Source organism: Pocillopora damicornis, chromosome 4 (assembly GCF_964200805.1).
Source record: "Pocillopora damicornis chromosome 4, jaPocDami1.2, whole genome shotgun sequence".
Taxonomy (NCBI): Eukaryota; Metazoa; Cnidaria; class Anthozoa; order Scleractinia; family Pocilloporidae; genus Pocillopora; species Pocillopora damicornis.
In genome coordinates, this window is record NC_142673.1 from 16,805,699 (window position 1) to 16,825,128 (window position 19,430).

The 19,430-nt window shown below is 38.8% G+C and overlaps 2 protein-coding genes across 4 annotated transcripts; one reads left to right on the forward strand and one right to left on the reverse strand.

Moving 5' to 3' along the window:
* Window positions 1–708: 708 nt before the first annotated feature.
* On the reverse strand, window positions 709–2,672 carry LOC113671198 (proline and serine-rich protein 1). Its single transcript, XM_027187415.2, has one exon. The coding sequence runs from the start codon at window positions 2,286–2,288 to the stop codon at window positions 1,497–1,499; it is 792 nt and encodes a 263-aa protein (XP_027043216.2). The 5' UTR covers window positions 2,289–2,672; the 3' UTR covers window positions 709–1,496.
* Window positions 1,654–16,658, forward strand: LOC113671201 (ATP-dependent DNA helicase Q5). 3 transcript variants are annotated; one of them, XM_027187417.2, is made up of 23 exons: window positions 1,654–2,808; window positions 4,093–4,651; window positions 4,850–4,943; window positions 5,453–5,549; window positions 6,164–6,275; window positions 6,733–6,840; window positions 7,053–7,107; window positions 7,870–7,952; window positions 8,105–8,153; window positions 8,721–8,908; window positions 9,435–9,543; window positions 10,328–10,367; window positions 10,721–10,782; window positions 10,970–11,052; window positions 11,577–11,676; window positions 12,058–12,177; window positions 12,766–12,825; window positions 13,434–13,487; window positions 13,938–13,987; window positions 14,443–14,584; window positions 14,759–15,193; window positions 15,757–15,829; window positions 16,347–16,658. In XM_027187417.2, exons 1-23 carry the CDS (start codon window positions 2,709–2,711, stop codon window positions 16,457–16,459), a joined length of 2,886 nt encoding a protein of 961 aa, XP_027043218.2. In that variant the 5' UTR covers window positions 1,654–2,708; the 3' UTR covers window positions 16,460–16,658. The 3 variants fall into 3 exon arrangements, with proteins under 3 accessions (XP_027043218.2, XP_089060064.1, XP_089060065.1); XM_089203938.1 differs by having other exon boundaries at window positions 2,585–2,808; window positions 4,850–4,936; window positions 5,452–5,549; XM_089203939.1 differs by having other exon boundaries at window positions 2,720–2,921.
* The last annotated feature ends 2,772 nt before the right edge of the window (window positions 16,659–19,430 follow it).

Genomic DNA, 19,430 nt, shown 5'->3' on the forward strand with positions numbered 1-19,430 from the left:
GTGATTTGTTCAACTTGTTCACAAGTGTGATGTTTTTCAAACTTAAACCAACCCCACCATTTTGTTTTGCAGAAAGGAAATGATATGTTTAGTTAATATGTAAATGACTCACAAAAACAGATAAAAGGAATTTAAGTTTGTTCTCTATAACCCACCACCTTCATTGATTCTTAACTAAGGGCACCAATTTGATGGTAATTCAAGATTACTTTACATGGTGGCCTTCCTGCTTACACCTTTATTGCTCTTTTTTCTTTGACCCTCCAAAACTATAGACAAGTAATTATTTTGCATTGTATGAGAGTTGGATGAAAGCAACAACATGAAGTCTAAGGTAGGGATGGCAAATTTATGTGTTTGCTCACAGCTTCCTCCTCAAGCCGATAGAACAATCTTGGCAGGTTTTTACGTGAACTCCAATTTTGATGTGCATGTACTCGTTGAATTTTGTGCCTCAGGCTACATGAAAACATCAAAGTGGGACAAAGCAAAATCTTTGTAACCCAAACAGATAATCGATACTCTTAGGATACCATTGAGGAACAAGAATATTTGTTACTGAACTCAAAATATTTTTCAGCAACAGAGTTCAGTTATTATTTTATCTTCCAATTACTGAAGAGTGGGTTTTGGAATTATTTGCAGGGGATCATTTGCTTAAAGTTTAGGGTATGCATCAAATGATAGAGAAGATTCTTGCTCTTGAAATTGTTTCACTTATTTGCCTCTTTATTTACCTATACTCTTCAAAAGACAAGATAAGAATCCTTTTGTTATACATATATTTAATTTGTGATTCTAGAAAAAAAGGTTACCATAAACTGCAAATATCCTAATAACATTCCATAGAGATGTTAAAAAGAAACACTGATTAGGAAACAAACATATCCCCCACCTACAAAAGAATAAACTAAGGCAACAAAAACCTTAAAGTAATCTAAATATTTAAACTTAAATTGATGATGTATCTTAGAAACAACAATGACCAGAGACCCTGTTGTGGTTCTTGCTTTACAGTACAATCTATCACTGTGTGGAACTCTACCATAATTAAAAATGGTAATCTTTATAGTCCCTATACTCCAAATTCCAAGTAAGTATAATTTTACAGCTGTACTGTATAACCTGTACCACAATATATCATTAGTCTATAGACTACAGTGTCACTATGGAATAAGCTGGAGTCTGCTGAGCTATTTAATAGAAGTCAAGTAAAAGCAATATAGTGCCAAATCAAGTTATATATCATTCTTATAGTGCAAAGATGGAACAGGAAATAACCTACTGCTTTTCTAACTAGGAAGGGCAAAATGTTTCTTTGATTCTATCAAGTGTGAATAACATAAAAAGGTTTGTACATAGAAAATTAGCCAACCAGTCCATTAGTACTTGTTGTTTTCAAGAGAAATATGAAATTTTTCTTCAAAGAATACATCTTTACTTCAAAGAATACATCTTTACTTTAAAGAAAAATCAGAGCAAAGTCACTACTGTCTTCACTTCCATTGTTGGGTTGGATATCCTCCAGGATGATATGGAGGTGGTGCCTGTCCCATGGGGTAAGAACCATGTGGGTAATGCTGGTACCCTGGTGCTGCTTGTGGAATGGTTGTCACTGTCGCACCTGGTGGAACATTCAAAATCTGCACCCCTGGCCCTGGAGGTGTAACATAGGCAGTGGCTGTTGTTTGGTATGCAACTGGCCGCTGTACAACAACAGCACCAGGACGTGAAGGCCGACCAAACAAGGCACCACAAGCACTGTCAACTACAGATGCAACACCACTTACTGCACCGTCAACAGCTCTGTAAAGTGGGTCGTTGGGATCCACACTCGGCTTAGGTCTACCGTATGGATAAGGATTGCCTGCTACAGCGGGGTTCACAAAGGCAGGCGGTTGTGGAGGAGGCATACTTACCCTCCTTTGCATAATAACGCTGACTCGCTGCCGATCTTTCATGAAGGAAAATACGTCGTTAAAAACAAGAAAGTTCAGTGGATCGGTGACTTGTACAACGACCAGCTCAAGCGCCTGAATCTTGTTTTTGTCGACGGAAAAAGCCCTCAGAATCGATGTTACGCTGGCACACGTCGCTGGCAACATTTTCCCAACACAAGCTTGCAGTCCTTTAAGGCGATCATCGTCAAAACCGAACTCTCTCATCAGTTCTCCGACTTGCTCTGCGTAGAAATATCCTTGAGCATAAGCAATTGCTTTCACTTTATCGTCTTTGAAAGGAAGGCGTTGAACCTCTCCTTTCACCATTCCAAAAGATGTAGGATCCATCTCACGATATCTTAAGAACCTAACTTTAGAACTGGAGCAAATAAACAGCGGTACTGTGAGAGATTTATCAATCTACGCTGTGGAATCCGTTCTATATAGTAGCTTGATAGAACAATCTTATCAGATTCGCGTAAAATATGCTTACATCATCATCTACTTTTAGCACATACGCAGCTGAAACACTCACAATAAGTTACAAACCATACCAACGCATGCTATTTTGGCCGCGCCTTGTAAACTCAGGTCAAGAGCGTGGGGCCTTGTATTGTGTCACTTCTTCGTCATCGCTTGGGTTCCTCTTCGTAAATTAATCGGAAACCGAAAGTCAAACGAAGATTTAAAAACATGGTTGGACGTGTAATGGCTCGACTGTGATTATATCATGAAACTCTAGTATGTGGAACTTGTTGCTGGGACAGTATGGAAACTCAAGCTCTGGCGAAATGTTTGAAGACTGTTTTTAAGCATAGTGATTTCAAATCAAAACTCCAAAAAGAAGCGATAGAATGTGTTTGTGAAGGCAAGCCACTTTTATAGACAAGTCTATCATATTAATTTTAAAAAGCCCGTGATATTATTTATTGAAGATAAATTTAAAACATTCTTAAATTAGCAAGACTCCGAAGTGATCAGGTCTGTATCATACTTAATTCCAAATGACAAATTTGTTGTCATCTGGCAGCTTCTGTAACAGCAGGAGTATGCAATAATTAACTGAGTGGCATTTAAAAATTTTAGAAAGTTTGTGTAGAAGACAGGTTTCAAATTCTCGCTGAAGACTCGTTCATTTCGGAGATTAATTTTTGCATGATTACACCTATAGAAATCTGATCATTTGTCATTATATCTTATACTTGGAGATGTAAAATTTTCTGTCTGTCAGTATCTGTGCATGTTAATTCGTTTAAATTTATGAAGCATTGGGATTTATGCAATGCTATATTTAACAATCATTCGCCAAAGAGGAGGTGAATAGTGGTGGATTAATACCGAGAGGTGACGTGGTGAATTAAATATCCACCACTCACACCGACATTCACATTATTGTTTTAGTATACATCACACAGATACCAAAAAATTACCATATTTCTTTCAATATACAAGAAAATGGTAGGAAATTAAACTCTTTACACACGACTTTGTCTTATCAGCTGTTCAGAAGTTAATAGTACTTGCTATTCACTTCTGAACTAGAAAGTAAATTATTCAATTGTGTGGTATATACTAAATTATATTATTATGTCATTCTTAAGACTGGGGCCAGATAATTCTGCAACATATATAGTGTATCGACCTGTGCAAACAAATGTTTTATTTCAGTTATGAGTCCAGAGTAATCAAGGATTGGGTTAGGTTTAAATTACAAGGCCCTGTAATTGGTCTAGAAAACTTTCCCAACCCTCTCAACTAATCAGATGCAAATCAAAGACCAATGGCAACTTAAAATCACTGGCATGCTCTACTGTTAGAACACATTAAGGATTAAATTACAAGGACAGAGGTTACCAGGACAATTTTCTTTATATGCTATAGCATGCAGAATTTTTGTAACAAGAGAAATTTATTGAGAAATTTATTTTTTAGCCTCTACACAAGTACAAAAAATCTCACACTGGCTCTAAATAATAATGACTGCAATATTCTACAAAGAATCAAAGGAAGAGATCATGTATTTTGATAATTTTTTTTTCAAATGGTTATTTTTGGCCAAATAGATACATTTGAGTGGAAGTTGTTCATGTAGAATTAAATTGGAAATTTCCATTTTTGGACTTCATTGTAAAAAATATCTTTTTTCAAACAGGAAAACAAGATGTATTTGTGTCCATGCCTACTGGATCAGGAAAGTCACTTTGCTATCAACTTCCAGCAGTTGTGGCTGAGGGAATAACAGTTGTCTTTTCTCCTCTGATTGCCCTGATTCAGGATCAAGTATCACACTTAAAATCACTCTCTATCAAAGCTGAAACACTTAACTCAAAACTTTCAGCTACTGAGAGAAAGAAGGTGTATTCAGAAATTTATAAACTGAAGCCTTTGATCAAGCTTTTGTACATCACTCCCGAACTTGCAGCAACACCTGGATTTCAGAAAGTGTTAAGCTCTCTGCACAAGAGGAAGCTTTTGTCATACTTTGTTGTGGATGAAGCACATTGTGTGTCACAGTGGGGACATGACTTCAGGCCTGATTACCTGAAGCTTGGTTCATTGCGAGGACAGTTTAGTGATGTACATTGGATTGCCCTCACAGCAACTGCTACACCTCATGTTCAAGAAGATGTGCTCTCCTCTCTCCAGCTCCACAAACCCACAGCAATTTTCAAGACTTCTTGTTTTCGGCCAAATTTATTTTATGATGTTTGGTATGTAGAACCGACCGTTGGAATTTAAGAGGTCTGATCCTTGTAAATTTAAAAAGTTACAACTTTTCCTTTTAGCTAAAAGAAAGTTTCCATATCAAATCTCTTTCTAACTGAATTATTTCTGATACATTTGTGCTTTAGGATATTAATTGTGCAATGGCTGTTTCTTCTAATAAGTTTTTTTTTTTGCATTTAAAGTTTCAAAGAACTTCTTGATGATCCATATGCTGACCTAAAAGGTTTTGTTGAGTCAGCATTATCAGAACAGGACAACAGTGGAGATGGGTTAAAGGTGATTTCCAAGTAATGTTATTACACATTTCTCCTTCAAACTAATGTGGTGAAACTTTTCAGACTGAATGTACTCTTTCTTTTAATCCTCTACTCTCCAATGGGCCTCTCTCTATAGTAATTCTACTCCTGCCACACCCTCCTCCCTTTTCCCACAAAACAATGAAAAAAAAAGTTATAGACTTATTGCTATTAATTTGGGTTTTTAGTGGCATCACAGTACAAATTGTATTTTTTATTTGAAAGCCTGTATAGGTTTTTGATTTATACACTCTGTGTTTTTGATGAAAGCCTGAAATGTGTAGTGTGTATGGTTCAATATGGGTGGCAATTTTGAAAATAATTAATGAATCCCATTTAGGCTCCCAGAGAATTTTGATTAGCCATCCTCCACCCTATTAAGTTGTCTATCTGTGACCTTGGAAATAAGTAAGCCCTGCCTCTCTTCTCTAGGAGCTTGTCAAATCTGATATCTAATCTCCTCTTCCATTTATTCACTTTATCCTTTAGGGTAGTGGTATTATTTACTGTCGTACTCGTGATGCCTGTCAAGAAGTGGCTTCAAGGCTGAGTAGAAAGGGACTCTCTGCAAAAGCTTATCATGCAGGTATGGCTGTACCAGTTTGTTATAAGTGTAAAATAGAGTATTAGTAAATTTTTATTGATTCTGAGGTACATGCCAAACAACCTAAATGAGCACACACGTCATTCTCCCTAACCAGCTGTCATCCTTAATGCCAGAAATACTTTAATTCTATATCGCTGTTATTGGGTTGGAGGCCTAAAACTCTTGCACACAGGCTGAGTGGCTTGCATGGCTGGAGTGTATCTCAGTTTCCATAGTGAGTGAGGTGACTTGGACTATTGTTTCTCTCCTTGGATTGGATGCTTGTTTAAGAATGTTACCCTCAGAATTTCATTAGGTTTCACTGATAGTTTACCAGTATGAGTATATGAATAAATCTTTGGTGGGTTGATAGGGCAGTGTGTTTTGTTAACACTAGCTCATCTGTTGGATAGCCATTTATCTGTTGGATAATTCTTCGCCCTTTGGTTAACAGAGCCCTTGATGGGTGCAATCAATGTAGCATTGCATGGGTTTGTTTCCCCATCTTTCACTTCAATTCAGATTCTTTTTTATTTCTAAAATTTCCTGAGTATGTTTCTATAAAGCATGATCTTTGGCACTGGCACAGATTGTAATGCAAGTGTTTGACACAGGTTTGAAACCAGCTAAACGAGATGAGGTCCAGCAGGAGTGGATGGATGGAAAAGTTTCAGTTATTGTGGCTACTATAAGTTTTGGTATGGGAGTTGACAAATCCTCTGTGAGGTAAATAATCTTTTTCTAGACAAGTGTATTGGTTATATATGCTATTAGCCTTAATTCTAAGTGGCCATCACAGGTTTTTTTAAATTTTGTTTTCTTAAATGTCTAGAGATGATATTCTGACTGGAAGCTTGTAGGAAAGGGGAGAAGGTACCATTGAAGGTTACTTGAAATTTGGACAGTGAGACAGTGGTTATAAGGTTTTCATATTTTAGTGGTAAACATAACTACAGAAAATGCATAATTTTGTAAACATGTTTAGCAACAATTTTGTCTTACCTTACATGAATACATTAAGATGACATGCCTTGATCATTTTTTTATTACCATGCACCTGGGGCATTGCCTTTTCTCGTTGTAAATTGTTTTATTGTTTGTAATTTTTTCTTCTCTACTAAGAGACACCTTCCTGTTTTCAGTTACAGCTCATCAACTTTTTGTCTTTTTGTCACTATTCCAGATTTGTTGTGCACTGGACATTGCCACAGTCAATGGAGGGGTACTACCAAGAGTCAGGTAGAGCTGGAAGGGATGGAAAACCTTCCTTCTGCAGATTGTATTATTCCAAGTGAGTCAGAGTGATTTGTGATGTTTCCTGTGTGGTCAATGAAAATCTTTATAATTTTGTCTTACCTCTACTGTTAATTGCCTATCACCTTTTGTACTATTGACAGCATTTCATGATATTCTTATCGATAAAGTAACTCTCTCAGAAGAACTGGTAGTGATTGTTAGAAGGAAATCTATTGGAATTTCATTTATTTTTGCCCCTGATTTCAGGCTTGAAAGGGATCAAGTATTTTTTCTCATTAAAAAAGGAATCAAGGAAAAGAAGGTAGAGGTTTAAATAAGATTAATGGGACAAAAATGTTCCCAAAGTACAACCTGTAATTGTAGTTCTGCCCGCAATTGAAAACTTTCAAACTTCATTGTGCTTGTTGTTTTGAAGTTGGAAAGTGATGTACATATTCCTTAAAATTTGATGGTGATTGAAGATTTCCTTGTTTGAAAGGTTATTTTTTATAATCCACAATTGGAGGAGTATGTCAGCATTTATTAAACATTACACGGAGGCACACTGTAATTATCAGGCTCGCTATTCACGCATTTAATAAATTGTGGATTAGATGCGTTTAGATTTGTGCAAGGGCTAAGGGTTCTACACATTGCCAAAGCTTATCTCATGTTTGCACATGGTCATTGTGAAGAACGACTTTCTGAAAAAACCTTTTGGCCAACAATTATCTTTTGAAAAAAATAATGCAACTAGGAGGGTAAATACTCTTTCTGGATGGGTTCCTTGTCTATCACAAGCTGTTTCCGTTACGATTTGCCATTAGTTTACTGTTTCCCATTTGTTCTCCTTGTAAGATAGAGGTAATGTAAGGGTAAAGTGTCTTGCTCAATTGCCCGAGAAATCAGTATGCTACAAACATCTGGAATAGGCCAAGAGTAGTTCCCTCTGTCCATACTACATGTCATTCTGCACGAGTCCAACCAAATTCGATACTTTGCGCAACATGACTTAATAACATAGCTTTTTCAGTACGTGGGGCGCAAGGTAAACTTTTCTAAATGGCAGTTTGTTTTCTTGTAGCAAAGCGCTTTGTCTAGTGGAAGGAAGGATGAAGCAGTCCAGTCTAGTTACGAGGCAATTATAAAATATTGCGAACAACCCAGGTAGGGACAATGATATTTTAGTGGTTCCTCTGCGTTAGTGCTTGTTAACTCTCAACATCTCTGACCGAGAGAAAGTTCATAACAATGGTTAGTATTTTTTTTTTTACGGTGTAAGAATTTGATTTAAAATGTTCATTGCCTTTATATTCCAGCTGTAGACACGCAACGATTGCGTCTTATTTTGGAGACAGCAAACCAAAGGTTCGTCTAAGTACAGCGTACTAAGTGTTTTGTTTGTTTTGTTCGTTTGTTTATTTCTTTGTTTGTTTTTCGAAACGTACTTGATGCTCATTAAAATACGCAGTTATTAAGAGGAGAATCTGGTGGATGCTCACCCCTCTCGGATTTGTGAGTGTAGGTGGCCGAGAATCAACCAATGGATCTCGGCATCTCAAAGTTAGTGTGGAGTATCGTTGAGAAGGATGTTACATTTCTTCAAAGTATTGTGTGCGACTAGGCGTTCATGAGCTAGTCAACGTAGAGCGCGGTTTGATTAAGCGTGTTTACACCAGAGCCCAACAGCCAATCAGAACCAAAGAGAATTCATAATAAAGCTCAAGCGCGGGAAAGCGCAAATGACAAAGTCGCGACTAGTTTTACTCTTCCGTTTGATTGGTTGAGGGGTCACGTGAGTTACGAAACCATCACAGAGCTTTTTAAAGCGAAACCAAAGCGATCATGGTGGGCCTGTAGCGTATGGAAAACCATGCTTAACCCTTGCCATGTTACCCTTTTTCAAAATGGAGTTCCTCGTCTCTTTATTTACAGTGTCCCAAAGGCTGTGACTACTGTAAAGATCCTGATGCAGTAGACAATCTTGTGGATCACTGGCGCCGCGGAGTTATAGCAGTTCGCAACAGGAACGTGACCGCTGGAAGAACGTACATTGCTTACGGTCTGTCGAGCGGAGAAGATGATGAGCTTTATGGAGGAGGAAAGTGGGGATACGACAGAAAGTAAGAATATATAACATATATAATACATGAGGTTTGAACTCTTCTAAGTCCAAACAGTAGTTACGGTAACATTTTAAGAAAAATTCAAAATGAAACTTTCATAGGCCTTAGAGAAATTAATGTATATTCAAACGAAGTGTAGTCCGCTGTTTCAATAGACGCAACTTTATTGTTGGCTCTGGAGCAAAATGGTTGAGGCCTTTTGAGATGGTAAACACGCTGGGTTCTAATGGCTTATTAGTGTTCTTAAGAAAAATGACCGTAGATGCTTTACCAGTGATTTCTTTGAGACGATTTATGGTGTTTCATCGTGCGAAAAAGAGTACTTGCTGAAAATAACAACCGGTAGCTTACGCCGTTTAAAAATCTAATTATTTCTATCTGTCGCCGGGGTAGATTTATCTTTTGTCACTGGTAAGGCAGTGGTGCTGAGTTGAGAGGGAGTAACGTATTGTTCTGTTTCTTCTTCGCTGTTACGGAGCGCGCTCGAATAGTCCTGTGATATCTTGATGCTTGAAATTTCCAGGGTATTTGAAGACGAAGACAATGATGATGATAGCGGTGCAGGAGCCAGTGAGGAGGAACGTGCTTTCCGATGTAAATTGATCGCGGATGAGTTCAGGAAACGTCGCAGGGTAATGTTAACGATGAAGACGCAGTTACGTTACCAACACGAAAGATACTTTTCAACAAAAAAACTTGTGCGCTTTAAGAACGCTTTTCAATTGCGTGTGTAAAGCGAAAACCAATGTACTCACAGCGGTCAATCAGAGCAAAGGAATTACTCACAAGGTGACAGAGGGAGCTAAAAGTAAATACAAGCCAATTGTCTGAGTTGCGGAAAAACGAAAGTAACCAGGTCGCGATTGGATTAAGTTTTGCATTTGGTTATTTGAGAGGGTGACGCGAGTTTTCTTGACCAATCAATCACAAGGCAAAGTGGAGCAAAATCCAAATAATCCAGGAGCAAAACAGAGCACAGCAATCTAGACCAATCTGGCCTGAAAGGTTGAAATATGGTGGTACAATACTTGAAAACGTTCTTCTATGCGCAGTCAACGTTCCACAATGATAGCACTTGCCTTAACTTATCATTCGAGGAAAGACGTAGTTTCTCGCAAAGTCTTAACTCTCGTTTGGAAGTTCTTATTTCTTTTGAGGTAAAGATTTTTTTCTAGCAAAACCTGGCGTCTCCTTGTTTTTACCTCCACTGTATTGTTAGTTTAGCTTCGTCGCTAAATAAATACTAGCTGTCTTAATCTCCAAAGAAGAGAAAAATTACAGCCTCAGACTCACAGTTGTGTAATTAAGTGTTCAGCGCTTTACTTAATTGAGTAACATGTAGTATTCAGCTATTTTTAGTAAGTGCAAAGTTCAGCATCAAAATTCATTCTTAATCTCTCTTCTTTACTTGTGCAGGGACAGCCTCAGTTCTCTTCGATCAGTCACCAATCACCTAGTAAGTTTAATAATAAATTCTTTGGAGTTAAAAGATCGTAGTTTCCTAATAAAAAAGCAAACCAGAGCTATTTTCGCAGAAAATGCAGGATTGCAGTTATTTCTCAGATGGAATCGTAAAAATCTCGCATTCATGGGAATACCTTTGTTAAGCTGGATCTGTACCTTTCAAGAAGAATTTCAATCATGGATGCTTGCGATTTGAGTTCGGTTGTTGCGTGCTTGCGACAAAGCACCAAAAAATATGGCAGACCTGACTGACGGAAGGGCGCTAATCAAAGACCCTCTATTAAAATATCCTGGTCATGCCCTTGCAGTACCAACCATATTTTTTTCGTTTTTCGTTTGCAATAGGTTCTGACTGTCGTCTCAAAGAAGCGACAAATTACTCACATATTCCAAAGCTCTCCGTCCAGGTAGGATTGTAAAGTCTGGGTAAATCTCATCATCGTGTAGAACTTGTCTCAAAAAAGCTTCTTCCGGCTCTGCTCTCTCCATGTCGGGAAGCAGTGTGGCCGTCAGCTTTTGAGGCAGATGAGCTCTTTTGACCAAGAAATTGTTAACCCTTTGTATGCACTCACTATATCCCTACTTTTGTTTCAGGTGAGAGAACATTGTTTCGGTCTGTTGGACGAAGCAATGAAAGCAAATATAAATCAATGTGCCAAAATGGAAAATTCTGCAAGGTATGCCAAAATACGATCACGAATTTGTTCTGTTACTAAACAAACTTGTAGTCTTGCATGGGTAACAGCCTTAGAGTTTCAAAACTTGTCCTAACCATATCACTTTGTGCACTAAGCTTGTAAGTTAAGATGGCGTCGAGTTGTATTGCGTCAATTACCTCACATGTCGACAAAGGAAAGGAAAAATTGCGCAAGTCTGCGAGAAGGATTTTCTCTTACAACTTACCTGATGCTGAAAAAAATTAATCGAAAAAGTAAAAAACGACAAACATTTATGTCCCAGCGTTTCTTGTTGCATCAAACCGGTTGCGCAAAGAAGACGACGAAGTTTCCTTGACTTCTGGTGACAGCTCTATGAGTGACAAAAATGGCAGCTTGCTTTCACTGCGCTTTCTGTGCAGTACAATCGAGAAACACAATGACAGTCACAGCCGTTTTTTGGGCCGAGAACCCGAACAGCAACTGCGACGAAGACGAGATATTGATATGCTTAACTTTTTCCCTTTTATTTTTGTCCTCTTAAGGTTGTTGTTTGAGATGGAGTCCACTCTGGTTGACATTGAACATACTATCTTCAAGAATAGCAAGACTGATATCGGATACAAAACTACCATGCTTAAAAAGGTACCATGAATTAATGTTCTTAAATCGTGGCCATTTCAGTTTCGGTAGTCATTTCCCTTTCTTATCCAAACTTGATCTTTCTTTTGCCATATTTGGAGTTAGATGCGTTCGATATTAAAAAAAAAAAAAAAAAACAAGTTGGTTAAGTAACTCAGCATCAGCCATACTGTTGCACCGTACTTGGCCATATCGATGTACAAATCCAACACTTTTGTGGCTGAATTCCTTTTCAATGTAAGCAATATGTTTTTATTCATTTAGTATTGCTTATGGTCGTATTACGAATGACTTAGAGTCCTTTCTCTTCCATTTTATAGTCACCAAATGTCCTATCACTGTAGCGGTTACATTTACTATGATTGTTGGTTTAACTTAATTTAGGTGAGCGAGGTGAAGTCTAGTTCAAGTAATGGCAGCGTTTTTGTTTGGGATGGAGCCTACTCGAACAGCACAACATCTTCAACTTCAGTCATGGATGAAAAAAACGGAGACTTCGACGAGGTATGTGTCTGTGTTACTACTTCGTCCGATAGGAGTCATCTCTTAAACCACAAACAAAACAACAGGAACAGCCAATCAGAACGATGAACGTATGACAAGGAGCCAATGCGATCTCAAACAAACGATGAAACAAACCGCCTGAAGTGCTGGAAATCAGGATTATCAAATCGCGATTGGTTTTAATATTGCAACTGAGATGGTAGCGGACAGAAAAGATAAAGGCAAAAACCAATGCAATTTCGGACCACTTTATACCCCATTTGTAAAGTTGTCGCAACATTTTATAGGGAAGAATAACACCTTAGGAAGCATCATTTTTGTCTTTTTAAGCAAAAAACTTGGCGCGTTAATCAGGAGGCAATGGAGCCCTTTCTTGGTCGGAAAAAAATAAAACCGCGGGTTCACCATATCTTTTTTGTGTTGTATACTGTTTTCGCTCCTGCTAAGGACAGTGATCGCACTTTCCAGGACAAAAGATGCTTTTGCGTGGAAAATCCTACTTGTACTCGTCGTAAAATCTGAAGGTCTCCATTACGACCATTTTGTATAAGTGTTACTCTCCGCTCAAATAAATTTTCACTGTTCCAGGAAACAGAGAAGAGGGACAACATGGGATGCACTTCATTTGTGTCTGCACTACAGTTGATGGTAGGTGGAGTTTCCATCGCGTATTTCTTTCTTTCTTCGTCGGCATTATTCATAAAATAATTCTGAGACCGTCATTTCAAGAATTAGTGCTTCAGTATTGGCGTTGTCACAACAGGCTTGTCTAATTAAAGCACGAAAATCCGTCACCGCTTGATTCATTATTATTCTTTCTAACTATACGCTAGGTCTCTTTCTAACTGGCAGTACTCCATGTCTACTGCAGCTGCAATAATGACACTATTTACAACGGAAATTGGTTTTGTTTTAGCACGACTAACGTCTTAATGGTTTTTTTTAGGTTAAATTTAAGCGGTAAAAGTGCCCTAGTAACTGTTTAATTTTACTTCTTCTATATCACTCAAAAATTGCTTTCAAATATGCAAAACAAAAAAAATTCTATGGTCACCGCCATGTAAAATTTTTCTTTGTAACCTGGCCGCCAACCTGTAAGTCAAGACAGTCTCTCTCCTTTTTTTTTTTCTTTTTTTTTTCTTTCGTTTTTTCATCTCTGGCCGATTTGTTGGAACAATTAAAAATCCGTTTAAAAAGATTTGACGGAATTATTTTTGTTTCACTTTGAAATTGTTTGTATCTCTCTCTGCACATAGAAATCAAGGGATACCATAACAAAAGAGCCGGCTGAATCCAAACAACCAGTTAAGGTAATTCTCCAACCAATGGCTCCTTTGATGCCAAGGAAGCGATAATCAGGCAAACCAATTAACAATTATTCGTCAAAAGCTCAGTGAATATTGTTGAGTCTTAGCAGTTTTATTTAGTTCAGTCAGAGAGAACTTCATATCTTTCTTTTGTAAAGTGTTCCGCCAAACCCAGTAGCATTTTTTTGTGCTCTTTGAAATGGAATTTTCTTCCATCGCGTTCATCGCTTCCTGGTAACACTGACAAAACGCGAGGCAGCCATTTTGAAATTTAGCGCTCCTGCTATGATCATCTCGCGCGAGGAACGCGCGAGGTGATTATATCGAGGTATGACGAAATCCTCGACCAATCAGGGCGCATGCATCTTTATAATCTCCGGATCAATTGTACTAATGGTCTATATTTGCTCTTATTTTATTCTTTTATTTATGTTTTGATGTTGTGTCTTGTAGGCTCCCATTCGTAGAGTGATTCCAACAATAAAGTACTTCTTCGAAATCGGGTAGAGTTAAGACTTATTGTAGTTAGTTAGATTGTAGCGACCATACGGTTTCTATCAACTTCATGCAAATGAATTAGAAAAACAAAAGGCATTTTGTTGTTGAGACACACCAGCGGGACACCCACAATCACTAAACAGAAACGATCCTAGTGAAATCATCACCACTGGTCACCGTGAACAACTCACCATACTAATTTTTTTAATGTACAAAATTTTCTTCCTTAAGGACGATACCCAAACTTGACACTCAGTCTAACTCCGTTAGAGAGAAACAAAGTATTTCTGCGCGTCACATTGCATTTTAGTCATTTGCGTCTTTTGTACGTCTTTCGCGCGTCTTTCGCACTTCAACGAATGCGTATAGTGTACCTTAACTTGAATTTGAAACTGATGACACGGAATTGTCATAATGTCATTCGTTTATTTTTATATTCAGTTGTTTATTTTGAATACAGTGGTAATAGTGAAGTCAAAGAAGAACCCTTGCAGCAACCGCAGCAGCCGCCCGAGCAAGAGCCACCAAAATCACGATACGTAGGAAAAGGTGCAAGAAAGTCAGCTAAAAAGCGTAAAAATCACAAACAAGTTGCGTCAGAGGTTGGTGCTCCTCTCCCTTGCCTTGTTTAAACATTGGTGAACAGTTGGTTGCCCTTTTCGGTTTGGAAAGTAGAGGGTTTTTCCCTCTGACTGCTTGAAATTCAGGCCATCAATTAATCATGTAAATAGCTAATTTTGTTAGTGTTTTTCTGTTTACCATTTATCTTTGAAAAGGGCTTTTGGTGGTTGGAAGATTCACCTCTTCGTAAGAAAACCAGGTTAGAAGATAATCATTCAGAACATCGTAGTAAAACTGAAAATGCTGCGACTTCCAGTGACGTCTTCTTCAGCAAAGCGTCGGAGTTGAAGCCTTTGAAACGCGTCAGCAAAAGTGCCTCGTTCAAGCTTAATGATACAAATTCAGTTCCATGGCAAATGCTTGAAAGTTGTTCACCCAAGGACAAGCTTCTGCTGAACATACGTCCTTCGTTAAAGACAAACACTACGGCCTCTAACGAAGGCGTTCATCAGAAAGGGTCTAGTGATGGCTCGCCACTTGGTATCCATGGTAATGTCTCACCAGGAGACTCTGTGGGTGTAAAGGATGTTGCGAATGTGGTTGTTAAGTACTTGTCTCCGTACCTCAAACAAGGCTCTATTACCTCCAAGGTAAGTTCCAGCATTACTCCTGAATGTATTTAGTGGAACCGCGAGGGAACTGGGGTTAAGACAGAAAAGCCAATTCTCTCTCAAAGCCACCGACGTGAGTTTTCTTTTTTCTTTGCCACGCCGAAAAATGGAAAGCACTTAGTTTGTTATTTTTATAAAACCTTTTCAGCGTTCTTGCTATTTATAATGACTTCTAAGTTAACGATAGTTGAGAATATTTCTTAACCTACTAGTTCTCCTTAATGGATTCACTGTAACCTGCAAACTATCGTTACTACTTCTTCAAATCATCCAACAGTCAGCTTGTCTCGAAATTTGAATGCGATCTTAAACTTTGCCGGATATTTTTTTTTTAGTTATTTTAAACCTGTCCTTCGCTCCAATGACTGACTTAAACTGTATATACCATCTTTTGACTTTTCTGCCTGCCCCACTCTGTTGAATAGCAACTGCTAGAGAGCAATCTTGCAGAAGGCTTTTCATGTTTAGAGCAGCACTATTGGCTGTAGTTTCCAACACATTAATGTTTTCACTATTGTATCTTACGATTTAAATTATAACAGGCCTTGTTTAAGTTTTTGGCTCGCTGCATCACTCACAGACTCATGGGATCTGGCAAAGCGTCTTCTTCTTCAAGTAAGTGCCTACCGGCATTTTCTGCATAGTGTCAATTAACAGGTCCTTCCTTATTTCAACTCTTCCCTTGAAGCCTTGAATGGTTGCGTGGGTTTAGAAGTTTCTCTTTGAACGATAGTTTTCTTGAGTAGCAAAGCACCAAAGAGGTATAAAGAAAAGTGTTGTAGAATGCATAAGATTGACACAGATTGCTCACGACGACTTGAAAATGCAGTTTAAATTTCTCATCATGCGCCACTAGTGCCAGTGCTCCTTTAACAAGAGCCAAAGAAAAGTTACAAAGTACAGTCGAGTCCCTCGAACTCGAACCTCGCGCTGACTCGAACCAAAAACGATTTCCTTTGGATTTCTGTCATACATTTACTGCAATTTAACTTCGGTAACTCGAACCTTTTTCAGTTTCCCTTGAAGGTTCAAGTTATCAGGAGTCGACTGTATGTCTTACTTGAAGAATGACACCTCACAGCGTTACTTAGTCGTGCTGCATGTAATACTTTACGTGCTTCTCTCTTTAAAGGAAAACAAGAAGTTAAGACGACAGTAAAGAAGTTGTTTGAGGTTTGCAAGAAATTTGAAAAGGAAAGTGACTGGGAGAAATACGTCCGAGCTGAAGAATCTGGCAAGGCATAATGATTAGGAAGTTAATTTGAAGAATCTTCATTCATCAGATATTTCTTCTGTCGAAGGAATGTGGAAATATTTTTTGTTATTGCAATGGTTGTGTTAAACACTGAATATGACAATTTAAGTCAAACTCATTATTTATATGAAAATTATAAGTAAAATTATTGAATTATAAGAATTGATAAAGTGGAGATTGACATACTGATCGAGTGTAGTGAGTGTGTTCCGTTTCACTTTTTATGGAAGGTCAAAGTGACGATGTCAAATACCCGGAAAAAAAACTCCAATCTCCGCCTTTTGCTTCTTCCCACGAAATACTAGAAAAAAGTAAAATGAACGTATGAGCGATTTCGGAAAAGTCGTTTATACGACTCACAAAAAAAGACAGAACGTAATCTTCTCATCTGGTAAAGTGACGCCCATGTAGGCATGCAAGAAAATTGCTAAAATAGATATAATCACCTGGAGACCCAAAACGGGACAAAAATAATTATATGCGAGCACTTCACTGGCGATGGAGCGCAAATTATTGCTTCATAGAATACCTTTAGATTTCGGGGTGTCTACCTGAGTGCGTAACATGAGAAAGAGCCCCAAGACTGAGTAACCTCTCTTTATAAAACTGTTGCCGTCAAGCGTTTTTTCGCCGAGCTGATTTACTTAGATTCCGTCTAATATACATCCTGCAGGTCCTCAAATTGGCTTTACCGCAAAAATTTCTCGAAAAACGTGATATGTTTGGATTTCTGGAGCCGGCGGGGATGAAGCAATGGTGAGAGAGCTCGCCTTCCGCCACTTTGAATAAAGTGGGTAACTTTCTAGAGAAACTGCGGTTCTGCGTCGGTGGGAGAAAATATCAAGGTAATTTAGCATTACCAACTGAGTTGATAACGTAAATTGGCCACCGTAAAGAATTTAAAAGCTGACGTTTCCAACGTTAGCCCGTCGTCACAGCGATTGAGGAAGGGTTAACGCTCGAAACGTCAGCTTTTAAATTCTTTACGGTGGCCAGTTTACGTTATCAACTCAGTTGATAATACTAAATTACTTCCGCCACTTTGGCCGGACATGGCGTCACATGTGGGTTTTGTTTGTTACTGATTCTCTTCCTTGCTCTAAGGGTTTTTCTCCGGGTCCTCCAGTTTTCATCCGTCCACAAAAACCAACATTTTAAGTTCCAGTTCAGTCTGGAAACAGTGAACAAGAAGAGCCACCTGGTGAAGTGTTCATTACCAAATTGCCATTTCTTTTATTTATTTTTATTACTTCCTTTTCTATATTATTCGTTGGGAGTTGAAAGACATACTTTAATTTTCTTATAGAACCTTTACAAACCTGAAAGCCTTTGGGCGACCCACACCTATCGAGCAGAGATAGAGAAGAACCATCCTCACCCTTCCCCTCACTGCCCTAGTTCCTGAAGTCCCGACTGTAGACGAGTAAGGGACGGAACTCTTCGGGACATTTTCGGTTTGAGTCGATTGCGCAAAGTCTGAGGGTCTAACATAGGTTAGATCCTCACCCTTCCCCTTACTGCCGTGGGTCCTGAAGTCCCGACTGTAGACGAGTCTGGGACGGAACTCTTCGGGACATTTTCGGTTTGAGTCGACTGTACAAAGTCTGAGGGTCCAACATAGGTTTGGCGGGATGGGGGATGAGGCTTAAAATCGAGGCGGGATATGGGATACGAGAGATGCGGTATGAAAATTGGAGGGAGAGACCGGGATGTGCTCCGTTTCGGAGGCGGGATAGGGAATAAGACGAGCATAGGCGGGATCATAATTAAGCCAAAGTTACGCGTCACCCCGGGCTTCAGAGACTTCAGAAAGTATTATCTGCTTTAGAAACAGGCTTAATTGATGCTACCGTGTAAACTGGGGTTGACAGGCCCAAATGACTCCGTAGTACGTCGAGTTTTCTCCGTAACAGTTACAAGTGTTTACACGACCCTTATTATGTCCGATTTTCCCGCCTTCGTAATAATTTTGCTCTCATTAGTACGTCTGAGTAAACGCCCCTTTCTTTATGATGTTATCAGCGGTTCTTTGAAGATTTCTCTTAACAATGGTTGTTGCTGTGCTAAATGCCACTTGTTCAAAAGGATTTTTTTAGGCTTTGGATGTGTTGGATATTATCACATTGTTCAAAATGGCAAGATTTGATTGTTTATATTTCCCTGTTGGAGGAGGGCCCGTTAACGTCCTTAAAATTTCACTTCTGAGAGTGGGCTGTAAGTAAAGTTTTTAAATTCCTCAGGCGACTACTCTACGTATAAATTTTCAAATGCCACAAAAATTAAATTTGAACAGGAGCATGATCGTTCAACTTAATTACCAATGCTTATCTTGTTTTCAGTAGTAGTGCTATTCCTCCTCTTCCCCACCCCCAAGGTTCATGATCGTCTCGCCCGCTGTTTCTTGCGTAAGTCATGGATTAAGAGCTTGTAAGGTTTTAAAAAGTTAAACTTACAATTCAAAGCGAACTTCGGTGAAAATTCAAAGTTTTATTTCTTTAATCGAATTATTACTTTTTTATTTACCTCACAAGGTAATACTCTATTTGGGTAAAGAAGCGGACACACTAAATACGGAAAGCTGACAGATGAATTAAGCTCCGAGCTATTTTTTTTCCAGTGAAGGGGCCGTAGTTCACGTAACCCGTCCGGCCCTACACACGTCAGCTTTCACTGTGATTTTCGATGGGATTGCGCGAGCGGGGAGGGACGCGTCATCTGATATAATAAAACCGTAGTACTCTGTCACAATCATTTCATGTGAATCGACTTCACGGCGAATCAACTTCCGAGCGATAAGATCCGTTGCTATGATCTGATGAGAGTTTTAACCAAGGCCTTCAGAAGACTAGCGCGCTGACCATGAAAACCGCCGCTTCCTATGCAGTACGCAAAAAGCATGCAGTTAAGCGTGAGCGCGAGCGTTTCCTCCTGTAAAAGCGCGCGCTATGACAACAAAGAAAA